Consider the following 27,132-nt stretch of genomic DNA (forward strand, 5'->3'; position numbering starts at 1 on the left):
TCATCATCATCATCAGTGCAGGAAGATATGACACAAATCCTTGTTCCAAACAACTCAAATCCTTTTATTTTAGTGGAAATCATGATTGTGAATGAGAGGCACCTCTGATGATGAAAAATGTAAGAGTGTAATATTGCATATCTGGGGTGCCACTGAGGGGAGATTGTGCCTCTTTCTCTCCTTTAACAGCCACATATTGCTTCAAAGGTAGTGCTGAGGCCATATTGCAGCAATAATAGGGACACCGGTCGGGAAAATCATATCATAATATTTTAAGAAAAAGGTTAAATTAACAAACAAATTAAACATTAGTCCAGTTTTAATTGGAGAAGGCATAATGAAGAATATATATATATATATATATATATATATATATATATATATATATATATATATATATATATATATATATATATAACTTGTAAGAAACATAAGAAACTTAAAATGTTTTCTTTTTTCTTTAAATATTACTTCTTACAGTTTAGCCCCCACCCCATAGTGCCCCTAAAAACCTATTGTATTGCCTTCATCCTTAGCATCACAAAAGAAAACACATTTAGTCATCCCAGGCAAAAAACTGTCCTGTCATCTGGTAGAACTTCATGTTGAACGGCCTGTAAAAGTCCCGTAGCCTCTGCACCACCTCTGGGTCAATGTTCGGGTGGGTCCTCCCTTTGGTTTTACCCAGGCAGTGAGGCTTGCTGCTGCCCTCGGCCTTCTTGAGGCACGGGAACCCCTTGGTCTGATTGAAGTAAAAGTGTTTGTCTGTGATGATCCTCTTGAGCCCTAAGAAGTCCTGCACGCGGCCCAGCTCTCCGGCGGGGTCGCTGATCAGACGCTCGCCGCTCACAAACAGGATCTGGTCCATGGGGAAGTACTGCAGCCAGTTATCCAGGTGCTTGGCGTAGATGCCGATCTGTATGGCGCTCCACGAGGTGTCAATGAGCCCTGTAGTCCTGTTTTTAAACGTGAGGCTCTCGAAAGAGGGAATGTCAGGCTTCTTAGACAGGGTCTGTGTGTAGTCTGAGATAGCCCTGGTGACGGGGTCCCTCACTACCACGATTAGCTTGGTGTCCCGGGACATGGCAGAAATCCTGGCCGGAGCCTCTCGGGTCACAAAGTAGCTTGGGGTTTTCTCCATGGTGATCTGGCCCTCCAGAGTCTTGGGCATCAGGTCCCTGAAAGAAAAGTAGTAAAAACAGGAAAATGGAGGAAGTGAGATATTTGTTTGACTTGCACCTCTGACTGAGCAACTGTCAGTTTCTACAACCACCGTTATTAAGACAAACATTACAACTGGATGAACTCAGGTTAAGTCATCAAACACTTTCAATCCAATCAATCAAGAATAACACTGGAAACGGTTTGTTTGCACTGATTTATTTATTTGATCTCTATCAGGTGTGACTGCATGCTGGTTTGTCAGTTTGGGTGCAGTGTACTACGCTCAGACACATCTCTCTGGGTGTGAAGACATTCTTTTGCTGATAGTATGCAGATGCTGCCTTAATGTGGCCTGAAGGCTTATGAAATCAAGAGGGGCAATCCCCTGGGTTCAATTGAAAGGGGGAGTTCTTGACTCTCATATGGCAGGAAGAAAATAAGAACGCCATTCCCTGTGTCCATACTGCAGTAGAGGTGGGTGTAAAATATTGATACTTTAGCTGAACTGATTACTTTACTTCCTTTAAAAACTGCAATTTACCCTCTACTGGATTTTGAAAACTTGAATAAGAAATGATGAAATTATACTAAAATAAAAATTGAAATTAAAAAAATAAAATCCACACAAGCGTCTTGTTTGCCTCAAATCTTATAAAGAGATGGGAAACTAATCCATTGGGCCATGCCACCCCATCTCCTCTTTCTGTAATTTCCTTCTGCCTAGCTTCAGGACAGTGACTTTAAGCGAGTAAAAGTAGCCCATGAATGATTAACGTGTCCTCCTCTTGCCATTTAGAACCTCTGCAGAATACAGCTTTAAAATTCACCAAAGTACAGAATGCAGGCGTCAATTATTCATCTGCTTGGCTGGTGCTGCTTAAAGCCAGGACTGGCGCTGACAAAGTGGCCCAAGCTGCTCCCAGGATAGATGCAGTTTGCCACCCGTGACAGAACTACAGAGAAGTTTTCAAAAAAAAGAAGAAAAAAAAAAAGACTACACAATTCAGTTTGGTGTTTATATGATCACATAGAAGAGAAGCACCATCAAAGTGCAGCCTGTGCCGACCAGCAAGCAGTTTATTCTGATGCCATCACATAGAGGCAGCTAACAATCGCACACAATGAATTAGATGAAGGGTATGTTTCACACACAGAGACACACACACACACACACACACACTATTTATTAAAGACAGATAGATTTCATTTTATAGCTACTTTATGTTTCCTCCAATAAGTTGTCCAAATTTAATAAAAGTATAAATTGCTGTACGCTGAAGACAGAGACAGAGAGCAGTGCGGATATATTCACCATTAAAGGTCTGAGTGCGGCTTGCCCTTCCAACCAATCAGAGAAGGCCAAACAAACGTGTCACAGGCTGATGTGAAAGGGTATGAGACTCTTTGAAGCAGTGTCATGATTTGATGCATTTGCTGCATTGATTTTAAGGGTTATGCTATAACTGCGATAAAAGTATTGAAGGGGCAATAATGGGGCTCATCCCCTGCTCATACAGTTGTCACTATTTGTTTTTGTATAGTGTTATTTAAAATGTTAGGGTATTGATTTCTTTTTGTGTAGTGTAGTAACATATCTGTATACTTATTTTTACTAATTATTATTATGTCTTTTTAGTGATTAGCAAATGTACAATATTTGGGACATTTTTATTAAGCTATTTAAAGCATGTGCACTGTCTGTTTTTTATTATCTTTATTTTTTTTTCTGTCCTTGCATTGCAAGCAATTGTATCAACATGTCGTTTATATGTGTACTTGTGGTGTGAAAGTATGACAAAGTTTTTTTTTGAAAAACAAAAAAACAATGCAACTGTCCTCTGAACATCGGACTTGTCAGATAAATAAATTATCAACACGTTCATTATCAAAATAGAATATAAATAGAAAACAACACAATTTGGTTGCAATTATTCTCTTCAAAAAATTGCTTTTTTTTTGCCATTTAGATGTGCAGCGATGTCATTTTTAAAATAGCAGAGCTGGTTTTCCTCATACGATTGATTGACCAAACCTCTCAATTTAAATTTGAATTTGAGTAAATAAGCTCAGCCTCACTCCAAAACATCTGTTGGAATTTCAACAGTAAAACTAAAACCATATCATATCATAGCTTTGGTTTGAGGCTTTTAAAACAGCTGCTGGTTGATGTGAAACTAACCTAAAAGCCATAAGTCAGTACCTTCAGGCCAGTGTCAAAACACATCCACTCTATGAGGCTGAGTATCCTGAGTGGCTTTTCACTGTGAGGAAGGTCGGCACAAAGGGGGGACATGCAGGAAGCGGTCGATAAGAGCAAGAACGGCAACACGGGTTCACTGATGTCTTGACCGTCACCTGACCTCCAGAGTCCTCTCAGTATCCGCAACCTCTCCTACAGTTGTGTAAAGTCGAACGTGGACAAGCTTCCTTTCTTCTCGCATTAGCTCTGCTCCATCACCCCATGAATCCAGAGTAAGGCTGTATAGTAGTACTTTTAAAAAAGAAAAAACCCCGGTGCCATCAAGGGAATGCAACTGCTAAGCCTACAAGTCTATAACAAAGAACATGGAGACCAATTATTGATAGATGGGGGATCCCAGACACAGACATGCAGGTCCTTTTTCCTTTATTGGCATCGTGCTGATTTGGGAACCACTAGACTTCTAAAACTGCCCTTACATTGCCACAATTTGTGATGCAAAAGAGAACATTGTTGTGTTATGAAAAAATAATGAGTCTGTACTAAAGGAAGCATCCATTTTTGATGTCGTGCGTCCATTTTGTTTTGCGGTTGATGCACTCACAGCGAGTGGTGTGGTGGTGCGAGGGTTCTCGGGCTGGTGGGGGGTGGGGGTCTTCAGGGTCAGCGAGGTATGTGGTATGATGTGAAACGTGAACAGGCCCATGTCTGGATTTCCAAGTATGTGAGTCATAAAGCGCTTATCGGGAAAAAGGTTTCGGATGAATCTGTGGGGGTGCAGTCATCTGAAAGAGATACCGGTTCTGTAGTGACTTCAAATAACACAGACCAAAAGAAGCTGATGATGGGTTTGTCTGACGCGCTGAACAAAAACGAGATCCAGTGAGATCGAACTCAAGTTGTTAATATATAAGATCAATTTAGTAACATAAATGAAGCAGATGATAACAATTAAAGTGATAAGTAGAATTGATTCAGATCACAACACATTAAGAAAGCGGTCAACAAAAGATATATATCGACCCACTCACCCTCTGCACCTACCATCAGATAACCAGGTGTCTCACTGTAACAATTGATAACAAAATTAGATAGCAAAGTAAAATCCAAATTAATTTCAAATAGTAAATAGCTCTTACAGGTTGAATCCTACATTTGTTCTGTGAAAGCTTGAAATTCTAAATTCTTTTACCCTTCGCAACTGTGTTCTGCTTTTGAGTTACTTATGTACGCGAGTGTTGACATGTTGGTTATTCTTTGTCTGTTTAGGTTTATTGGGGTTCAACTCATTTTAGTTTAGGTGTAATTTTCTGTGGATCTCATTTGGATCAAGTGTCATTATTCAAAAAGTGGTTTTGAACCAGTGAATGTTTTTGTCGTTTTCTTCTTGTTTTTCTTTAGATAACCAACAACCAGTGTACCAAGCAAAGGACCTAACCGGACTTTAAAGTTTTAGTCGGGCAAAGGAGCAAAGCAGGCTTGCTTTTATAGCACGTGAACTACGCCGGTGCACTTCTTTCCTTTGGAGTGCTTTCTAATGAAACTTTATTGGCAGGGTAGGTGATGTAAGAGATGACAAAGCATCCAAGTGCTTGAGATTTATTGCAGTTCCACGTTGTGCTTTGATGTCTTCACCTTTCTGTTAAAATACGACTCCCTAAGCTAGCTAATGTGTGAAACACAGGCAGCGAATCCCCTCTGAAAGAAAAAACACACAGCACATGGGAGAAACAAGAAAACATATTTATGATGACTATGACGTTTGAAGCCGAATGAACAAACAATTTGTTTACATGACATAACGTAAAACTTTGTAACTGTACGTCATTCCTCTCATATGGAACTAACAACGTGGAAATAGCTAGAACTCATTCACGGCTCGATTCCCTACTAAAATCTAAATCCAATATATACAGTAATGTGCAGTAATTCCTTCAATGCCTCCTTTGTAGACCCATTTATAAAGTAACCACTTCAGAATAAAAGGTTCTGACGCATCATCGTTTTGGTTCCTTGTTGCAAATCCACTGAGCTTTGCCCGCTTATACAGTCATTTCCGTGCATTCATACTTTTGCCAAAAAAGTATGAATGCACCATAAGATCTTATTTACCCTAAATTAGGTGCACACATATTATGACAGCATGACATATGAATTAGGGAGGAGTAAGAAACTAACAAGCGATCAGCTCCGAATAGGCTGTTTCCTGCAGTTATCCTGGACCTCTTAGAAAAGGCCCTGGATCCCAGCCAGTGTCTCAATTGGCGGGAGTTGTAAAGACAGAGGCAAGTGGGCATGAGTGCTGTCCACCTCTCCCCCACAAGCCTTTGATTCATTTTTCCTTTTCCAACAGGGAGGCCTAGCAGGCATAAATACACTCCCACAGCGCTCCCCTGCCACTACCACCAGATAATAATCTTGTAATTGGCTCAATATTTCTGCTGTTTGCAGGAAACGCAAGGGGCCAGCGCCGCTCTCCGTGGCTTGGACTCACCAGATATTTTCCAGGTCAGTAAATGCTAGTGGAGGTCAGGGAGAGAGGAGGTGGGGGAGGAGTAATGGCTGCTGTGCCGTGAGAGGAAAGCCAACTCCTCTGAGCTCTGAGTGCTACTGCTCTCTCAACCTTGTGCAACAACACAGCTCTTTACCCAGTTTAATCACCGGCACCATTTCCGCACATGCGACAGCACACAAATGAGGTGGGATGTCGCTCCGGGATTCCCACAGAAACAGTCGATCTTCAGAGTCACACAATCACATGCTAGCTATAAAAATCGAATTCACTTTTGATGTAGGGCAGCATCATCACATCAGGCTGGATGCTGAGGGGTCTGTCTATTTCTAAGACAGGGATTACAGGTGTGAGCTCTCCAGCAGCAGGCAGTACTGATCAGGATAATCGTTCACTTTGTGACCTCGATAGCCTCAGTCCTCCAGGATCAGCCCACCTAACACTTTTTTTCCTCCTCTGGATTTATAATAATCGTGCACTGTGTCACCTTTTCCTGCACTTTACAGCTCTAAATCCCCCCACCACCACCTCCTTCTTAGTTAGGTACTCGTCCACCATGGCTACACAGTATAACCATGGTGTGAATCACACAGCTTCCATAGCAGAATTGAGTCTTTGTTTTCTGTTATTTTGGACACCAAATCAGGGCCCATAACTATATTTTATCCAACCTTAACCGTGCAGAAAAGTGTGAAGCCATTGGCTCAGCTGACTAGCTCCTTGTTGCCATGACAGTGAGCGAGGATGCACCATACTGACCTCACTCATCTAAATGGGTTTTTTTTTTATTTTTATGTTACACCTGTGCGTTTCCTGCCGTTACATGGCAAAATGTTTGCTGTTAAAAGCTCTGCTCCTGCCCCCAGGTTGATGGTGTGTCAATCGCTGAAATCACATGTTGCCTTTGAGTGAATTGAAAGGTTGCATTCCCTCAGCTTCCCTTTGGTGCCTATATGTAAAGGAAAACATCAAACTGAACCCAATCATTGCTTAATCTCGCTTAAACAGACATGCATTTGTGTTTAACTGGTCCGATTACGAAAAAGAAATGAATTAGTTCTGATGCAAACTCATCTTTTTAGGTTTTGTTTCCATATTTTCAAATCAGTGGAGATGAAGATTGCTGGAGTCATGCTTCGTTAAGGATACAGAGCCTTGTTCTCTCATTAATGAGGCAAAAGCAAACTGTCCGCCAATTTTACGGAAATGTCCAGGGTGGGCTCTCTGGAAATAAAGAGTGAAATTGAAATGGTACATGGGAACTGTAGGGGGTAGGAAGCAATTTTGAGAGACGTACAATTACTAGATAAGAAAGTCATCTATTCTTGGAAAACAGCATGGGCGGACAAGGTCTACTGTTTTCCTCAGGGAAATGACAAGGTTTTGATAAAGAGTAAGTGGGAAAGGAAAGAAATCCTGCAGCACACTGGGGACATGTAAGATAACAATGTCAACGTGGATAGAATACTTTGAAAATGTCAGCTTTTATAGTACGTAACAGAAAGCTTGTGGTGGTGGGAGGAAAGCAGGAAACTCGAGTGAAAACGGAACAGTTGTTTAAAACTATGCCTCCGCATCAGAGACTTGAGACTGATATTGAAAAAAAAACAGACAATAACTGACAGTGTCTGCTGTTCTGCCCTGTGGCTGCTATAGATGAAAAGACAACGATAAAGGAAAGTTAATCAAAATGGAGACAAGCAGCCAAGAAAACTGAAGTCTGCCCAAGTTGTGTTGTCTATTTGCATTTGTCTTTAATGTTTGTCAGGGCAGTTGCTGGTGTCAGCACTTTTAGGAAAGGACCCAGAAAACAAAGTTTATTGATAATGATGCGTAGTGATGCATAGAGGGGGCGACAGGAGGTAAAAACACCTCTGAGGAGTTGGGAGGAGAAGACAGGTGAGACGTAAATAAGGCACATAGAGAAGAACTACTAAAAACGATAGGGATCTTAGAGTAAGGAAATGAGGGAGGACAGGGGTAGTGGGAGGACATTTGTGGAGGCAGGTCCACAAAGTAAAAACTCAAAGTAACAACTGAGGGAGTGAAAACATCCACGTGCCACAAAATCCAGACATAAACCAGAGACCAGTCCAAAACAAAAGTCACTTCCTGCTGACACTGATGTGTTGAGGAGACTTTCCTGCAGGATTGTGAGGACAGCGGAACAGGCAGGCAAAAAAACTCAGAAGCAGTCACTCAGGCAGGAGATAGGAGTACAGGGCAGAGCTACACGGGAGAACAGGAAGACGATGGGGCAGAGAGGAGCAGGTGAGGCGAGATGCCGCTAATTAGGGGGAGGGGAGAGATAGGAAAGTTTACCAGAGCATCACAGATCAGCGTCAACACCGTGACAGCTGGTCCAAATATCCAAACACACATTTCCAGCCTTAAGGGGCAACTTCCCAGATTTTGGACGTTGCTCGGCCAACCTTACTTCCCCCAAACTACAGTCCACAGGAAACAACTCGAGGTCTGAAAACCAGCTTTGGCCTGTTGCCGCTGCAATTTATCTCAGTTGAAAGCCTGGCTACATTTGGAAATTTTCAGGTTTTTTTCTATACGCTGGAATATTAGAGACCTCATAAATAACGCCTGGAAAGAAAAAATAAACAGACCTAATTGATTTGTTACTTGGTGAACTTCATTATGAATGGAGTACAAGAATAATATTATATCATGCTGTAGTAAAAACACCTTTTTTCATAAAATATTATATAAATAAATCCTGCTGCTGCTGGACACTCAGATTACCACAGAGAACTGAGTGCCCCCCGTTTTTCCTTCCCATAGAACAACTGCTATGCAATTTAGTAAAACATTTATAGAGTTAGCTTCGCAGTGTGCTCTTATAAATTTATCAGCAGTGGTTTTAACAGAAAACTTTTTTTTTTTCCCCCTTTGGTGCTGAGTATAAGTCCCCGGTTTATTGCGTAACAGGAAAAAAAATAAGCTTTATCTTTATGGCAACGTGCTAGTGAATTATTCACCCTGTCTATCTGTGGTAGAGGACTGACCGAGGGCAGAAAAAAGATGCAGAATGCAGTCAAAGCATCTGAAGCCTTTTTAGTTTTAGATCAGCTTGTCGAGGCTGCTCACTTCCAGATCCAGGCTGTATATCAGCACGGAGGAGTGGAGGGTGAGGTAAGGATGGGCAGGAGAGATGATGGACGGAGATGGAGAGAAACAGAAAGCAAAAATAGAAATAAATGGTGTTTTATACGATGACAGAATTTTTTCTCCCCCTTTTATTTTTAAAGGACAAGAAACACAAGGGGTCAGAAAAATCACATAGGTTTTCGTTAAATAGTAGAATTATCCAAACTGTATCATCTGCTCAGGTTTCCTGCAGTGTGTGACTGTGCTGTACTGATGTCACAGATTTCACAGATGACTTTAGTGAGAACGTTGTTATCAAAGCCAAACTAATTACAAGTACATAACAAGTACCTTGGCTAGCGCCGCTTTCTCAAAGCTAAAAGGCTCTGGGTTCGCATCGCTGTGTGAAGCTTGCACGTTCTCCCTGTGCTTGCGTGGGTTTCCTCCGGGTACTCCCACACTCCAAAGACACACATGACTCTAAATAGCCCTAACTCTAAATAGTGGTGAATGTGAATGTGAATGGTTGTCTGACTCTGTATGTCTCTCTGTGTTGGCCCTGATATAGACAGGCAGCCTGAATACCAATAACAGCTGGGCTAGGCCTAAACAGGATAAGGCTTCATCCTCTGACTACCTAGTTTGGCTAAAAAGTTCTTCAAATCATGATGATTTGAAGGAGATGGAGAGAGGCGGAGAAATGAAATGGCACTCTTGTAAACATGCAAACAGAACGGTGTGTGTCAACTTCACATTCTGCTTATTCTACCTCAGTGCTGCTCTATTTAGGACCAAAGCTGAGCTCTACCAGCCCATAACATTTCTTCCTTATCAACTAAAATTTCATCTGTTCAGAATTCTACTTTGGTGCACTTTATTTAAGGTTAAGCTAAGTTATAGCCTTTATTGTACGTACATCGTCACAGGAGCTGAATGTGTCTGAAGTGATGCTCAGACACTGTGCACATGTGACTTTTTCAGATTTCTCTGACCCACTTGCCCAGAGTTTGCTGGAGCTGGAGAAAATGTGGAGACGACACTTAAGTGGGATCAGCTTTAGCAACAGCTCGCTGCTCTTTTTCTTTCTGCTAAGTCAGTTTTCAGTGTCTCAAAAGCTCGTGGGAGATAAGACACTTAAACCTGGGCTTAATACACAAGCTAATTTTCAAGGTATCGTGTCTCTTGAATCTTCATTTACACAGCAAATGTGGCGTCATTAAGACATTTCAAGGGGTCCTTCTACATCCCTTCTTATCTGTCCTACCAAGCTTCTGGTATTGAAATAATCATAAGGGAAAAGAATCATAGAAAACCACTTGACTCAGTTGGAAATCGGTATTTAGATTCTACATTTAAGTCTGATTTTAATACCGTTTCAAATGCATGAGAGCACAATTAAATGTGAATTTGTTGAGAGCCAAATGGCAGGCTTTGACGAGACTGCTCTGCGATAATTACCCGTGACAAAAGGCTAGCTCTTTTGTCTTTGGGACCATTACCATGGTGATTTTCAAGCTGCTAAAACATTCAATATAAACATTTCAGTCTGCTGAATAAGCCACATACACTGTAAAGGAACTACACAGATATGTATTATGGCACTGCTGCGTTTCTTGTTGTTCAGAGAAGAAGCAGCTCCAATACTAGAGTTCAGAAAAAGACACATAAGCTTGTGATTTAAAAATATAAAGGCTGTAGTCTGATAACCAGAGCCCAGTTTCAGACCCATCTACGAAAAAGCTGTTAAAACGATGGGCTGGCAAAAAGTCAATCTCTTCTCTCCTTGCACACTGAAAGACACACTGGCACCAGCATTTCTGAGCATCTCTCCAGCTCAGTGTGGCAACACTGGCTTCACTCGCAAACATACTAATGATGTGTGAAAACTCTCCAAATGTTGAGAGTGGTGCTACTATACTCCACTCTCTCTCCCTTTGAATCTTCCATCAAGAAAACGCAGCATGAGATCATGCTGCTGTTTACAGATGTTCTCTGCTCTGCCTTATTCCTCAGCCCGTCCTCTGTGATCTAATAAATATTTCAAAACGCAGCTTATTAAACACAGTCTTGTCAAACCAGAGATGATGGTTTCATTATAGTTATCAGGACGAGGAAACGTGAGTGGACTCCAGAAGACACCACATACGCAATTTAGTCATTAAACACACGTTTAAAGGTTTGGCCAAAAGCTACAAAATGTATCTGACCACTACCAAGAAAATAATGCAGTAAGAATAGTGCAAAACCGAGCATTTGCGTTATCTTAAGAAATTAAAACCTGTCAAACAAAATGACAAAAAAATAGACGCAAAATGTCCAAAATCAAATATAAAATGACCACAAAAAAAGTTCCAAACAAGCCCTCTGACTGTTTTTCTCATAATTCGTTCATGTGAACAACAATGGAGTTTTCTTCAACACTTTTAATCCTGAACAGTTTTTGTCTGCATCTGTTCCCCATTACACATTAAGAGACATAGGACATGAGAATTGTTATGGCTTGTGCTTGACCTGAGCAGTCAACTAACATCCAGTGGGGAGCTCCTGTACAGAATGAGTCAGTTAGTGTCTTGGTTACCTATGCAGCAAAGTATTTAAGGAGGTTCCACTGTGCTGAGCTTACAGTAAAGCCAAGGGTGCAAACATTCCTGAGACAATCCCATATATCACATAATTCAGTCATTCGAATGCGCTAATTCATTTTATTTTATTACTATCTGACACTGCTAACCTGTCTGCGGCAACCAGCTTCAAAATAATAGTTTTTTATAAACTGTACACAACATTTGTGGCCCTATTGAGTGTCTGTGACTACAGGAAAATATAAGTGGGATTCACTTGAAAAATGTACAATATTTAGTTTTGAACAATGTGGTTGTTTTGCAGAAAACAGCTTGAGCTTCAGGGGAGAGAGGAAATAAAGGGTTAAGGAAGAAAGCCTAAGGAGAAGCTGGGTGTGGTGTGTGTGTGTGTGTGTGTGTGTGTGTGCGTGTGCGTAATTGCTGCTACAGTACATTATAAATTAGTCCCTGATTGTGGAATCACTTTAATCACACAAGATCAAAAGCTTGTGGCAATGATGTCATGTGCGTCCCCCAAACCCAAATCCCCGCTTTAATCTTCCAGAGTATTTCCATCTCATACCTACAGCACAGGTACCCATCTCACTGATGCGCACTGATGTACTGATATTAACACAGTGTCATAGCTGCTTTCCAAATCACACTGCACTGCACTGTACCACACACACACACACACAATTAAAGTGAGAACTTGACAGGTTGAGAGTCTTGTTGGCATACTTCTAAGAGCTCTGACTGTAACCCACCTGGGATTTTCTAAAATAGAACAACTTCTGAAAAGGAGTCATTGTTCTGTTCAATTGCAAACATATAAAGGAGCCAAAATTAGGTAGGTAGTATTTTAGCCAGCCGAGCTGGAGCAGACGGGCCGGGCTGGCAGATCATCTCGCTGTGAAGTCAGAACGCTCAGACAGTGTTGAGTAGCTCAGCATCAGTTTCAGCTGCCATTGCGCTGAATTGCATTAGAGTCTAAACTTTCTTACAGTCTCAGGACCTATAGGCAGCAGTAAAACCGTCACTCCAAATCATTTCCATATGAAATCCAACAGCTGCAGCATAACGAAAGCCCCATTATTTGACAGTTAAGTTTAAACTGTTTGAGGAGCACACGGAGTCTATGCTTACCTAACTGGACAAAAAGTGAACAAGCAAGCAAAACAGTGCCGCGCATATGCAGCACATACTGCACGCTCAAGATTCCGTTTAGATTAAACACCAGGGAGGAAAACAAGGGAAGGGAGACACACACAATGTGAGGTGCTGAGAGAGGAGAGTGCATCTGAGTGGAGCATCAAGCACACTCCACTATCTGGGAATGTATAAGTGATTCCACTGTGCTCAAGCGTTCATTTCCTACCTCCTCCTTCCTCCCTCCAGCCTTCTACGCTCAAGCTCATAATGCAAAGCACCTGGCACCATTGCACCACCTTACTCATATTTGTGCCAAGCCCCAGCGACACCACACCGATGAGCTTGCACCCTGTGTGCCATCCTGCCAACACAGATAGCGAAGAGGGCCAGAGATTAGCATGTACTAATGCTCCCTCTACTCACTTCTTTTGACATGAACTCATTACAAATTGGCTCAATTTCTCAGAGTTTTTGTAGATTGTAGTGCCAGAGTGACACAGACGGGCAGATGAAGATTGCTGCCTTACTGACTCATTTGATGATTTTCTAATTTTTTTTTCTCCTTCCCCTTAAATATCCTGGAGAATAAATAATGAGCTCGGTAATAACAAGTTACCAAAATGATTTATGCTCACTGGGTAGGAGAATGAATGCAGTTCGGGAAGGCAGACGGGGAGGAGTCGGGGTTAAAGACATGGTCGAATGCGTGATTTCCATTTTGCGTCCCTTGCATTATCCATTAAATGAATAGCCCAGAGAAAATGGAACTCTGTGCAGCTCATTTTTGTTGAGGCAGCACTGTTGTGCATAAGGAACAGGTGATGCTGTGTTGTGTGGGTGTGTGTGAGTGTGTGTGAGTGTGTGTGTGTGGTCGCTTTGCTATCAGCACCAGTTGCACAAGCTCACAATGATTGTAAGCAGTGCCAGTGAGGTGGGGCAGGATTGAGAACAGGTTGGCGCTGAAAGAAAAGGTGAAAAATTACCCACTGGGAAATGTCACTAGGAAAAAACACACACACACACAAACTGGCTTAGGAGGAGCCAGCAGTTGCCTGGGGCTGGGCTGTGACCCAGAATTCAACAGACCCCCAGTGTGAAACCATGAGGCCCCATTGTGGCTGAGCTAGACTGGCCACAGTAAAACACATCTTCTTCCTTCTCTGACTGCAGTTGTAACCCCATCTGGAAGCTGCATCAAGCGTGCACGATGATATAATGAGATACGGAGAAGTGCGCCGCCGTCTGAGGAGCTGTTGACGGCGTGCTAATGTTTTAGCCTGTCAGCTCTCTGTGAGCAAAGATGGGTCGTTTTAGAAATAGAACGGAATTACGTGGCAAACCTCATTGTTGAGCTGAGGCCAAAGTGTGGTGGAGGTTACGTTTTTCTCCGTCCTGAAGCAGGTGCTGTCCTCTAACTCCTGGAAGTGAGTGAGTGTGGAAACAAAACCAAAAACAGAACTAATTATTATTATTATTATTATTGTTTTCAATTTTAATCAACTGAAAGCAACAGCTGGGACTGTGTCCAGAGAAGCAATAACCTTGACATAATTAGAAAAATATTTTTTTAACTATAATTTTCAGAAATATCGTGTGTGACCAGAAATATTGATATTGTTGTTGTTGACAGCATCCAGATGAACTTTACCGTCTGTGCTCAAACGGTTAGAAGACTGACTGAGATGATTCTACACTGCTACACAGCAGCTAGAGATTTACAGTTATCTGCACTTCATTCTTTCACACGCAGGTCTGAGGCATATTTCTGTCTGGCCCGTGCGGCTGTTTTCTACCGCATCTGCCCAATAACAAATATAATTCTCACTAGGGCCCTGTCTGATTACTACACCGTCGCCACCACCAGATCTCATGTGAGCAGGTGATTGCATGCGTTTCCACAGAGATGGTAAATTAGGTGCTTGGGAGGGGGCACAGCCTTGATGATTCGCGCTATCAATCACAGGGTTATTTTTTTAATATTTCACATTGATGTAATCGTCCTAAAACACATTAACATTGAGGGAGTATGCCGCCCAGAGATAATGGCTGGATATTTGCACTGTTATTGAGTCAAACTCTGCCAGGCTTGAATGACGGATGTGCCGCACATGCAGAGAGAGAGAGGCTGTGGCAGGAATAAATACGGCCCATCAAAATCGCAATTAGAAAATAAATAAAGTGAGTGTAAAGACAATGATGGGGAGGGGCCGGGTGTGCATGATCATTCAAGGGAGCACACTCGTGGAGAAAAGACGCAAACAAAAACGGAATAAATATTAATGTCCTTTAAATTTATGACCTGAATGGAGGCTATTATGAACCACTTTTTATCACATTTGCATTTACATTACGGAGCTGTAATGCTTTAGTAAAGCTACAGAATAAATGGTGGAGATGCAAAAGGAAAATCCATTGCAAACAGCTACAGTTTGGATTTAATACAGTATTATGAGTGTCTGCTCCTGTGTATGTGTGCATGATAATATATGCAGTGAGGACAAACATATGTTTACGATGTCTTCTTGTGTATGGCTGTACATGGGTGCGTTTGTGCATTCACCTAAAGACTCAAGAGCTCTTTTCAAGGGGCCATTTTTGCTATAATGTGCATCCAAGGGTTCATCAGGGAGAGCTAGAGACGCGCACTGGCACTCGACTGCCAGACGTAAAAGCTTTGTGGGCGAGGGGGGAAATCCCTACTGCTGGATTTACGTCTTGCCAGAACCGACCTTGTGTAAAAGCCAGTTGGATACGAGCAAGAGAGAAGAAACGTAAGAGCAAAAATAGGGCGGTGAAAGAGAATATTCTCTGCTGCTGCTGCTGCTGGGCTGAGTGGAAAATAATATGATGTAATAAATGGTATGTCAGAACCAGGCCTGCCCACAACAGCCAGTGAGTCTGTGTATGCATGTGTGTGCTCTTGCATGTGAATGCATATTTCAGTGCGTGTGTGTGTGAGTGTGTGTGTGTGCTTCTCCATTAGCATTCATACATATAACATTTGGTGGGACAAACACAGCACAGAATGTTCAATGACGATAGTGACAATATGAGCCTAATTACGCACAGTTGTCTCACAAGGGCCGTAAATCAATGCTTGGGGTGAATTCTAAACAACAAAATCAATACCGTTGCATCTAAATGACCATAGAGAGAATCTGGTTGAAGACAGAGATTTTTTTTTTTTTTAAAAAGGACAGATATTGGCCCAATTCCATGTAGTCTGATTAAAACAAACGTATGTAGGCTAATCAAAGTAGTGCTTAAAGTTGTCTCGCTACTGTGTGCTGTGACAGACGGTAGTTATTATGTGAGTCCATGTGAAAAAAAGCATGACTCTGAATGTGTAAGAACAACATGGGAAGCACTGGGGGCCCTGAACTCTCATTTGCAATAATCAAACTTCTCTAAATTGTTTGTATAATGATATTATGGCGTTGAGGGAGGCCTAGGGGACATCAATTAAGCAAATAGGCAAATGAAAACGAATCACTTTTTATCAAATGCTCAGCTCTCCGCCCATATATCCGGTAAAAAACAGGAAGTGATTCTGTTCAACGATTTAAGGCTCGTAAATCCCAGTGACGAGCCCTCAGGATCAGCGCTCTGCTGATCAGTGGGAGGACATCACAGTTCACAGTGGGAGGACAACAATAACATTACTTCCTCCTCAGAGCTAAAGATGGAGGCAATGGGAGAGTTGTGAATCAGCATCAGCATTTGTGCTGGTATTGATGTAGTTGTGTAATATAAAAGACTGCTGAATAAAGGTTACATGTTAGTTTTACTTGCACAACCACAGGCCTTAATAAAGTCATCTATTTTCTCCATTATTGTTTATTTATATTATTGTGTACATTTAATTTCAGTTGTTGTTTACCATGGTAACAGAGCCACAGTAATTTAGCGAAAAAACAGTATGGTTTTTAATAATATGGTTTTTAACAATAATTACATGAATATGCCAGAAATTCGGAGGTCAAATACACACTGGGAAGGCGTCTGTGGGCTGTGCACGTCACATGGGAGAGTCACAATGAGGCAAGGCAGCGCTGTTAATGGATGTGATCACAGCTTCCTGGTGAATAATGCAGCCCTGCTAATTGGCTGGATTAATAATTGATGAGTGCATGTTCGAGGGGGCGGCGGTCGGAGCTGCAGAGGATAAAGCACACGCAGCCATCTTGTTAGAGAAGACGTGGAATGCTATATGTTGTACATCTGTCCTTACTGGTGGATGGCTCCAAATGAGCAGCTGAGGCAAAGATGTCAGAATAAACAATCGCCCTAACAACATAATTATATAATCAGTCCAGTCCCCATCAGGTGTTTGACGGTTGAAATGACTCGGGTTCATGTCAAGTCCCACAGGCTTCACAGTGTTGTTACACCCTTAGTCCAAAGTGACTAAGGGTCAGGGATGACCCAGAAGAAGCCAGCTGTGTAAATAAAAAGGATTTCTGCAATAATGCAGAAATGAAACATATTGATATAACAGAATGCATTTTTACACTGGATTTGGAGCTTGTTGATCCAGCTCGAACTCGAGTGACAGGAACTAATGCTGTTCAGTAGGGGAACGGGACGGGAGCTGATTAGTGTGGCACAACAATGAGACACAAGAGGGTTAAAAACATAGATTTTGCTGTAAAGTTGATTTATCAGCTTTTCGCAAGGTGTCCAGTTTCCATTGGATGCGTAAAGCCAGCACATAAAACGGTCTCATCTTCCTGTCTCTGTGGGTCGACACCTTCAAACCACTGCTGAGCTTTTACAGGAAACAATAGGATCGATATTTCTCAGGGTGCGTTCAAAGGATTTCTGACAATCCAGAAGCATTTGTTATGAATGTCAATGGGTGCAAAAAAATAAAAACTAAAAGAAACACAAAAGAACAGAAAAACAAAGACATCTACTGAAGGACCACACCTGGATTTAGTGAAGCTGAGGATTTTGAAATTACAACTAACACATTACATCTCATTTGTTTGACCAAAATTAACTCCTTAAATTGTCCTTTTTACAGATTCTACAGGTGCTGTTAGACAGATTCTGCATATTTTAAAAAAACAGATATAAAAGCGCTTGTCATCTTATTCTCGACAGTGGTGTATTTCTCAAACTATGACTGTTCCTCCCAATGAACCTCCCCTTGATTACACAACTTTAGAGCAGGAATGTGTGTCGTGAACAACAATGAAAAGCTTCTCTCAGATTTTGCATCTGTAATTTCTCTTCCATAGTTCACTTCCCTCAGTCTCCGAATGAGGAAATCTGTTTCCTGCTCTTCTCATTAACATGCAAATCCTCATCTTTAGGAGAGAGGAGAAGAAAGTCCCTTCTATTAGCTGGACATGTTCCTTTGACAGCAATCTCCCTCTTGTCTAATGTACAGTCAGATCTAGTTACAGTAGCAATTACTGGTGTTCAGGTTAAGATTAATTCAATTACTGGGTTGCGTCTCTGCCGTCCTCTGTGGGCATATCAATCATGGCCTCTGCGCTATGCAGGCCCTTTATCACCCTCTTCCATCTTTATGTAAAAAAAGATGCAGGCTGGGCCGTTGCGCCCCATTTTTCAATAAACGGGCCCGGTGTGGCAAACTCATTTTCTAACACATTCCTCCCTTTAATCAAGCATCCTGGCATTTGGGGGGTAGTTAGCAAATGCTGTACACCATTATTTTCTCCAAATGATAAAAATCAGAAATAGCGCAGCTGGCACATTAACTACTTTTGTTTGACTTTATGAATCAGAAAAAGAGGCTGTGGGGTATTTGTGATACATTTTAGTTGATGATTTCTAAAGGGAAATCCTGCTGTTTGGCAGAGTCAATGACTCTTTTGAGCTATGTAACCTTTCACACTGGAAATACAATAGACTTTATGTAAAGCATTTGTTTGAACAGCTGGGTTTCTACTTGAGGAACCAGGTAGCTTTTCAAAACCGCACATGCAACAGATCTGCGCTGCTTCTGTTTGAATAAAAGAGCTCTCAAAGCAGATTAAATGCCACTCTGTCATTCTCTCTCCATTCACCACCTCCATTATTAGCTATTTTAAAAAATTGTGCAGGATTTCTGGTCATGGTCTATAGAACTGCCAAACCCTAATCTTCAGCATGTTTTATTTCACTCATCGCCACCATGCGACTCTTTGTTCATCATCTAGCCGGGATATACAGAATACAGTGGATATAAAGGTGCTGAAAGCCTGAATATCACATCTGAAGGAAATAATGTGTTGGCCTCTTTGTCGGCCATGCCAAAAAAATGCCAATCTATACACACACGCACACAAGTGCACCTTGAGCTTAGCTACAGTACTGTGAATGGAGACGGAGGACGCGCCTGAGGGGCCGTCTGGCGTAGCCTCTGCCCATGTCTGCGGGGTGGACTCTGCCAAGGCGACTGGCACTGGCCTTGCCCCGATGGAGCAAGAGAAAAAGCACGTTTGGTGCCATCCTATCACCACACAGGCAGCTGCAGATAGCACACATGGCAAGAGTGTCAGAGTCCATGCCTTAAAGCACAGAGGCAGAGACGAGTGATAGACTTTCCTGCTGAGTGAGTGGGTTTAAAGGCTTGGAAAGATGAACCACCTTCCTTTAATAGTAAATACTTAATCGTTTTTTAACTTGGAAGACGGGGTCTTGCAGAAAAAAATGAATGTGTTGTGAAAGTATTAAAAAAACACTATAGTTGGAACGGAAAATGTAGGACCCTGTGAGAAGAGGCTTTCCTTCCGTTCATTGGTTCCCAGGCTTTCCATCGCTCTGGTTCTCCCTTTCGCTCTGTCTGTCTCTGTCTTTTTCTCTCTTGTGGAAAATACAGAGGGCTCCCTATACAGTGATAAAGCTGTTGCCTGTGAGATGGGAAAGACAGATCCATCACTCTGAGGCGTTGGTTTACCCTGCCAATCTGCACCACTGAGGGCTGTTACATGTACATGCTCCATCCATGCATCATTTACCAAGCCCTTCTGTGCCCAAATAACATGGGTTTGGCTGCACGTTTCTGAAATCCTAAAGCACTCTGGCAAATCCTCTGAAAGACTTTATATGCATGAATTCTGGAGGTTGTTTTGCGGTTTGTTTGGTATAAAGAGAGCTGCAACAGACTAGTCTAAAGCCCCTGGTCTCTCCGGTGCCAAATGATAGGGGTTACAGTCTGTCTTTGTTTGTGGACGGATAACACTTAACTTCCATCAACCTTCGTCTGCCAAGAAGAATAAAAAAATGAAACACAGAGGGACAGAAATACAGTACAGGAAGAAAATTGCAAACATGATTCTTTTTTCATTTCAGTCACACTGCTTGTAAAGCGCCTGAAGGCAAAGCTGCTGTGATGTTAGAAAACATTATCTGGCAGGTTTCCATGGAGTTCAGGGAAAATAAACATCACTGACATTCACGGGCATTGCTAGAACAACCACTGGACTCAAGTAGTAAAGCTCTTCACGTATATCGCCTGAAAATGGAACGACGTGAAGCTGATGTGTTGAAAAGGTCAAATGTCTCAAGTTCAGAAACAATATTACGATAGAAATCATTACGGTGCATTGTTTTACAGAGTTGGGTATTTTTGTACAGTCAAGGACAATAAAAATGTGACCTCACGTGCTCCTTTTGAAATATGAATCCCAGAATAAAAGCTTCATAACGTATGGGCGAATGCCTCATAAAAGGACCAACAGCTGCTGAGCTGAATGGGTTTGAGATACGATGGGGTCAAACAGGTCGTTGACTAGTGTACACAGAAAACCAAAAGTGAATAAACAACGGAATCCTAGAAACAATGTAACCCGATCTTAATATTACAGTACCATCTGTTGGCATCGTGAACTCTTAAGGGTGGCAAATTGTATGGCAGCCCCCCTGGTGACCCTCATGCCTGTGATCAATCACACTCCCCTTTCTGCACATGTTCATCAAAGCTCCAGCAGTTCCCGATCTCTGACACCTGAAATATTTGCACCAAAGTCACCACAGCACTCCCATCATCTTGCTAGGTTGCAAGTGGACAACAAACAAGCTCTTATTTTAGGACTGTCAGGTGAATGCATCAGGTGTAGGCATCTGGTGGGGATCCAGGTGGTGTCTGCAGAGCGCCCTGCACCTGCTGCCTGTCCTCACCCACTCATTGGGGGGTGGGGGTGGGGGCAGATTCCCAGGATGCCAGAAGGCAGCTGCTGACAGGCACTTCTTTGGATAGTCCCCTCTCTTCAGTCTTTCTCTTCTGCACCCTAGGTGCCTCAAGGGTCGGGGCATGCAAAGACGTTGGGTGGGGTGGCAGAGGTCAAGGAGTTGGCAAGCAGCGGGGACCACTATCATTGCTGGGTTGCATGCTTTGAGCAGGAGGTGAGCGCCCCAGTTTTACAATTATACCCACCGATAATCACTTTCACAATCCAAAGGCAGCTCAGAGCTCATGCTCAGGAGGTCTGGAGATCACGTTACATCCACTGCGTGTGTGTGCCCTCTAAACCCCCAACCGTGACCCCTCCACCTCCGCCAGTGCTCTCAACTCCACCTGCCACTATGTTAGCACATGTAGTCGTGTTCCTGCAACACTGAGTAACTTAATACTGAATTCTCCGAACACTTGATTAAAACACTGTCACTAGGTATATTATTTATCTATCAATATATGAAATGTTTGTGCACTGAGCTTCAGTACTTGGATTTTGGGGCAGGTAAATTAATTTAAACTTGAATCTAGAGTCTACTGTGGATCTCCTCCTAGTCTAAACACACAAAAACGTCTCCCTTCAGAAATAAGCCTGGCTACATTAAATAATTACCATCCAAAGCCATTTCTAGGGAGTTTTTCACCAACAGAATTTCATTCTGTTCCAACGTAATGTCAAAACAGGATAAATCAAACAGGATCAATTAGGGGAAATGGGTTAAATCTGTTTTTAAAATCTTGCCTGTTCCATGGAGAGAAACTAAAACAAATAGCTCCATTCCCTCCAAAAAGAGGCCGTGGTGATACATTTGCACAAACAGAATGACGAGGAAAAACACATCCAGGATGTCCTTCATGCTTTTGGCTAAGATGGCTGTATAAATACAGATCGGTGCATGGATTGGTGCAAAGGGAGCGTGTGGTGAAGACCAAAGGATTTTCAGCCCAATCACTCTTTCCTGTTTTCCTGACCAGGTTATGTTTAAGGGCCGTGTACACGCACATGCCTGTTGTTTGTTTTCAATAAAATGACATATGTGCTGAATTTGTTAACGCACTGAAAACGTACCAGCTGCTTTACAACTACGACTATTTGCACACACCTGATGAGATTCAGTAATGTCGGTGCTATTAACAGCAAACCTCTCACAATCGGTGCAGTATCACGCTTTCCACAGGTCTTCCTCCAAACCTGTCCACATTGAGAATGATGAGCAGTCAGGCAGATAAGTCCAGAGTTTAAACGCATCTAACAGCCATTTAATGAACTGGCACCTACTCCAAACACAGCCGACATCGAACTTGGCCTCTTCTTAAATGCTGGGAAACGCAGCTGACAAAAGTGACTTTGTTTCCTTTAACTTTTTGTTCCCTCTTTTCTTTTTTTAAGGACGTATGTCAAACAAACTCAACTGGAAAATCCAAAAATGCTAATGACTAATGAAAATATAAACACAGATGGAAAATTTACAGTAATATTATCCCACATATTTAAATCTGGACTTTGAAATATATTTGAAAAATAATTAATATAATAACACAGAAACACATTTTTTAAATTTGCTTTGTGTAAACACACATGTACAGCGTACAGCACGGACGGAAATAGGGATCAGGTAACACAACACTGCCGGATTCTGACAAGAGTTCCCACTGAGTAACTACTTTTATGATTAAAACATTTTTTTCATTACCAGCCTGCTTTTAAATATGGGCAGCTTTGCATTGAACATACTCTTTTCATTTACTTTTTCACAGTTTCAAACATTCAGGAGAAAATGATGTGAATATGTTCAGACAAAACTCATTTTGTAAGACTAACTACAGCATATATGTTTGTTTGTGAAACTTGAGTTTATGTATTTCTATGTGCATAAACGTGGAACAATGTGTACTCCTGCACTGAACATGGCTGTGTGTGTTTTGATGAATAAGAAGATGTGCGTGCAGTGGAGCTGGTCAGACACGATTACATGAAGGATAACTAACCCATTAAGGGATCTGGTAAATCCCAATCGTAATGACGTGCAGACATTGAACACTCAAAAAGCATAAGTGGTCCCAAAACATATTTTTGACTATACGCAGCGTGGACCTACACACCTTTAGTTCATGGTGGTGGTCCTTGACCTCCTTGACCTCCTCCCACTCCAAGTGTCCATTTCCACAATAAAAGCCAAACTGGTTGTGTGTTAATACATCGCTGACAAATGTAACACTGACTGACTGACTGGGTAAAAATATGTTTTGGGTTTAACTACTTGAATATATTTTCTTTAGCTCAGTGAAGGTCAACATGCTCAATATACTGACTGGAAACAGCAGAAGAGTGTCTGAAATTTTAAACAAATAAATAAATAAATACATATATGAAGCTGTTACCAGAGTCTAAATGAAGGCAGATGGGGAGACAGAATTTTACATGAAGTTTCCATAACGTTTAAAGCTACCAGTGTTTCATGCCTCCACAGCTGTGCTGTCAAAGCTGAAGCGTTTCTTCTTCTCTATAAATTACAGACTTCTGCGTCACACATAGGATCTGGGTGTGTGACTGAGTTTTTTGGGGGCAGTTGATGGAATTTCCCTTAACAAGTCATACGAGTATAATTCTAGGAAAGCCTGAGGAGGAGGCAGGAGATGTTGCCATGTCACATTATGAGCTTAGAGGTGTTAAAATGTGTTCCATGCGTTCCCATAGGGACAGAGACGAGGGAATCGTGCCGAGGACATATATCTTTCTTGAAAATAAACAGTGTCCTGAGATAGAAGCCTCAAAGAATTTACTATTTCTAATGAATGAACGTGAAATAATTTGGCACGTTGGCTCGTCCCAGAAATCGGCCTTGTTTTGTATGAGCACTGTAAATGTTCAGCATGTACTGAACATATGTGAAGCTCCTTCATACTACTGGATTTAGACATTTACTCCCGAGCCGTGATGCATTTAAACCCGTCAGAAGACTTTTAAACGTTCACTGCTGTAACAAAGTGGCCGTCACAATTTTTGTTTTGCAATCAGACTCATTTCCTGGTTCTAACAAGCACTTTTGAGGAACCCGTCTACGTGACCTCTAGCCAACGACTTTAGATCATTGTGAATCAATCAAAAGCTATGAAGTGGAAGAAGCTGACAAGATGAACTGTTATAACATTTATTCCTCTTTTCTCTTTCAATCCAAAGGTCCTCCTGTTTTACATGGGCAGCGTTAAGGGGAACTACCATTATAATGTCTGTCCTTGGAGGCACGATCCAAATTCCAGGGAATCTTGGCAACTCCTCAGGATAGATGGGACCCTCATGGATATAAAGCCTCACAATGGATGAAGAGGTAAACAGAGGGGTGTGAAAGAATGATGGTGAAAAGAGAATGTTCACTCTCAGAGAGGCACAAAGAGGGAGGTGTGTGAGTGGGAGATGGAGTGAGCCAGAGTGTTTGAGAGAGGAAGGGGTGGGGAGGTGGGGGGATGGTGAGTAGGAAGGGTTGTCGGTGAGTGAGAGTAAAAGTTTTGTCTCCAGGCTTTTAGTGGGTTCTGTGTGTAGTGTTAACTCAATCAAAAGGTGAATTATACCTCCTCAGACACTCAGGTAACCTTTCATTATGGCCCTAATCCTTCTTAATAACAGAGCCGCGATGTCGGCAATGCCCCATTAGACAGAGAGCCACTGAGAGGGAGAGAGAGCCATTATTCCCCACAGGCCTGTGGAAATGTGAACACACAACACTCAGTCACACACACTCGTAGTGACAGATGAAATCCATCACAAATTCGACTGGAGTGAGGGAAAACGCAGCGCACTGCTCGGAGATGGAGACGCCGAAGGAGGGCAACGGTGTGTTTATGTGAGAGCAAAGATACTGCAAAGGTTCACTTTCGTCAAGCCAGACTGAAACCCATTCTGTAAAAGCAAATTCAAACAGAAAGTGTCGCTGAACCTTTGTTTGACAAGACTGCAAACTTTATACAGGAAAAAAAAAATTTGTAGTAGATTTGTAGATGTAGTTTCAGTAAAAACTAAAAATTCTAAACACCAAAAATGCTGTCATTAAACGACCGGCGTTACTTGTTTCTTAATTTCTTAAACGTTCTTCATACTTGCCAATAAATGCATAAAGTTTGGTTTTTGCTTTCTATTTAGATCAGAAGAAGCAGCAATGTTTTGCATCAGAAAAACTGTCTTAATAATTAACAATAATCTGAAACAGCAAGTACAATTCTGATCAGGGCTTAGTGGATCAAATGGGACTAGGAAATGCAATAAATCTACTAAAACTTTTGCAATTTTTCATTAAGTGAACAAGTAAAGGTTAAAGCTTTTAAAGGTGAAATAATTAAAGATTTTAAATATGAGATAACTGTGCAGAAACTTTGAAGTATAACAAGCATGAACGCTTTAATGCATTAATGCTTCTACATAGAGCATGTGAACTGCAACATGTTTAAAATGTTACTTAATTTTCTATCAGTGTCTTATTTCCAGTTATGGCAGAGGGACAAAAACCCAATACTCAAGTAAAAGTACTCGCACTTAAAAAAGCAATCCGCCATGTTGAAATACCACTATAAATTCTTTACTCAAGTTGAATTAATAAGCACACGCACTAAAACTTACGTGACATACAAATGTACAGTATTCCACAAAGAAATTTCCAGATTTTGGTGCCTAATAAATAAGGTGTCAGCAAAACTTTGTAACATGTTCGGGCCTTGTTCCATTCAATTCATGTACAAAGTTTTGCTCTAAACTGCAGACTCTGAAATATAAAGTATGGCAAACAGTATTAGTACACTAATTAATAAAAAAACAAGGACACATTTGTCCTAGACTTGGTGTGGAAACAAAAACAGCAGGCGGTAAAGATGGAGCTAGGCACTGACAGGTGGTTAATCCATAATAATACGCTCATTATTTATCATTGAATTATCAAATTTAGTAAATAAAAACTACATTTAATTATAAAATGACTACAGCAAAGAACAAGTACCTCATACTTGAGTAAATGTACCTTTAGTGACTTGTCACCTCTGCTTATTCCACTATGGCTTTAAGGCAGTAAACCCTCAACTGTGCAAAGAAATGAGCATCATGACACCATCTGATGAAAGCAGGACTAATGCTTCATCATAAACCAACAGGTTGTCAACTGTGCGTCTTCCAGGAGCAATTTGGCTACTTCTATAAAAAGCTGAGAGATTAAACAACGACGTCTGAGCTGTTATCAGGGATGTTGCTGGTTATATATATTTATATATATATATGTGTGTGTGTGTGTGTGTGTGTGTGTGTGTTTGTTTTTGTTTTTTTTAAACAATGCATTATTGTGGTAGTATTCATAACTGTGTGCAAACTCTTTAATGGGACTGAGTTTAATTTGAATCAATGGTCCCTCCTCATTCATTTGTTACATATTCACCTGTACCACTCCAGACCGTTTCCAAAGTCGCGGTCGAAGAAGTGCGGCTCCGCTCCCACAGCTCTGATGTCTGGATGAACGCGCAGAAACTCCAGCAAAGCCCGGGTCCCTCCTTTCTTCACCCCGATGATGAGCGCCTGGGGCAGCTTCTTGCTCCCCTCCCCTAGTGGACTCAGTTTACCTGCAAATCTCGGCGACACTTTCCTGGAAGCAACTACATCCGGAGAAGGCAAGACGAGAGGCTCCTCCGGCAGCTCCACGACCTGCCTCCTCTTATCCTCGAGGAGCCGCGAAGAGCGTCTGTCGTCCCCTCCGTACCCCGTCAACTCCAGCGTTTGGCTCCATTCGTACATCAGTCTCTTGGTCCTCAGCGACCTCGCGTCCCCGAAAAGCGCAACAGCCGCACGCTCAGAGGAGGCTTTGACCGGTGAGGGCGAGGTGGTGCTGCAGCGGTCGGTGAGGCAGTGCAAGAGGAAGAGAGAGGTGAGGAGGGTGCACAGCATGACCGCCGCTTTCCTAAAGATGCCTCGGCATGGGGGGTCCAGTTTAGTGATGCGGCTAAAAGCCATACCGGTGCCTGGGAGGTGGGTGCAGGAGCCACAGCCATGCTAGGCGCACATTATTAAGTCTTCTTTCCATGAAGAAACGAGGACTGAGTCTTCATCCACAGTGGGTTGCAGATAACACGCTTGTAACCTCCATGTAACGCGCCCAATGCGCACAGGTGAGAAAGAGCCCACACTGCCTTAAACGGCCAAAATAATAGGCGTGCGTGCGCTTTTACGCACGCGTAAAACCCCGTTCTTCTCTTGCTTCGTGCAGAATGCCACCACAAACCCTAT

At 42.1% G+C, this 27,132-nt stretch overlaps 1 protein-coding gene across 1 annotated transcript; it reads right to left on the reverse strand.

Annotated features, from left to right (window-relative positions):
• Positions 1–488: 488 nt before the first annotated feature.
• LOC137106170 (heparan sulfate glucosamine 3-O-sulfotransferase 3A1-like) lies at positions 489–27,132 on the reverse strand. The gene is made up of 2 exons (XM_067489257.1): positions 26,291–27,132; positions 489–1,178 (listed from the first exon to the last, which is right to left on the reverse strand). The coding sequence occupies exons 1-2, from the start codon at positions 26,857–26,859 to the stop codon at positions 557–559; spliced, it is 1,191 nt and encodes a 396-aa protein (XP_067345358.1). The 5' UTR covers positions 26,860–27,132; the 3' UTR covers positions 489–556.

The sequence above is a fragment of the Channa argus genome, chromosome 20 (assembly GCF_033026475.1).
Source record: "Channa argus isolate prfri chromosome 20, Channa argus male v1.0, whole genome shotgun sequence".
Taxonomy (NCBI): Eukaryota; Metazoa; Chordata; class Actinopteri; order Anabantiformes; family Channidae; genus Channa; species Channa argus.

Coding starts and splice junctions, on each gene's coding strand:
- LOC137106170 (XM_067489257.1), bottom strand. CDS start 26,859: ATGGCTTTTAGCCGCATCACTAAACTGGACCCCCCATGCCGAGGCATC. Junction 1,179..26,290: donor AACGGTCTGGAGTGGTACAG/GTGAATATGTAA, acceptor CTTTTCTTTCAG/GGACCTGATGCCCAAGACTC.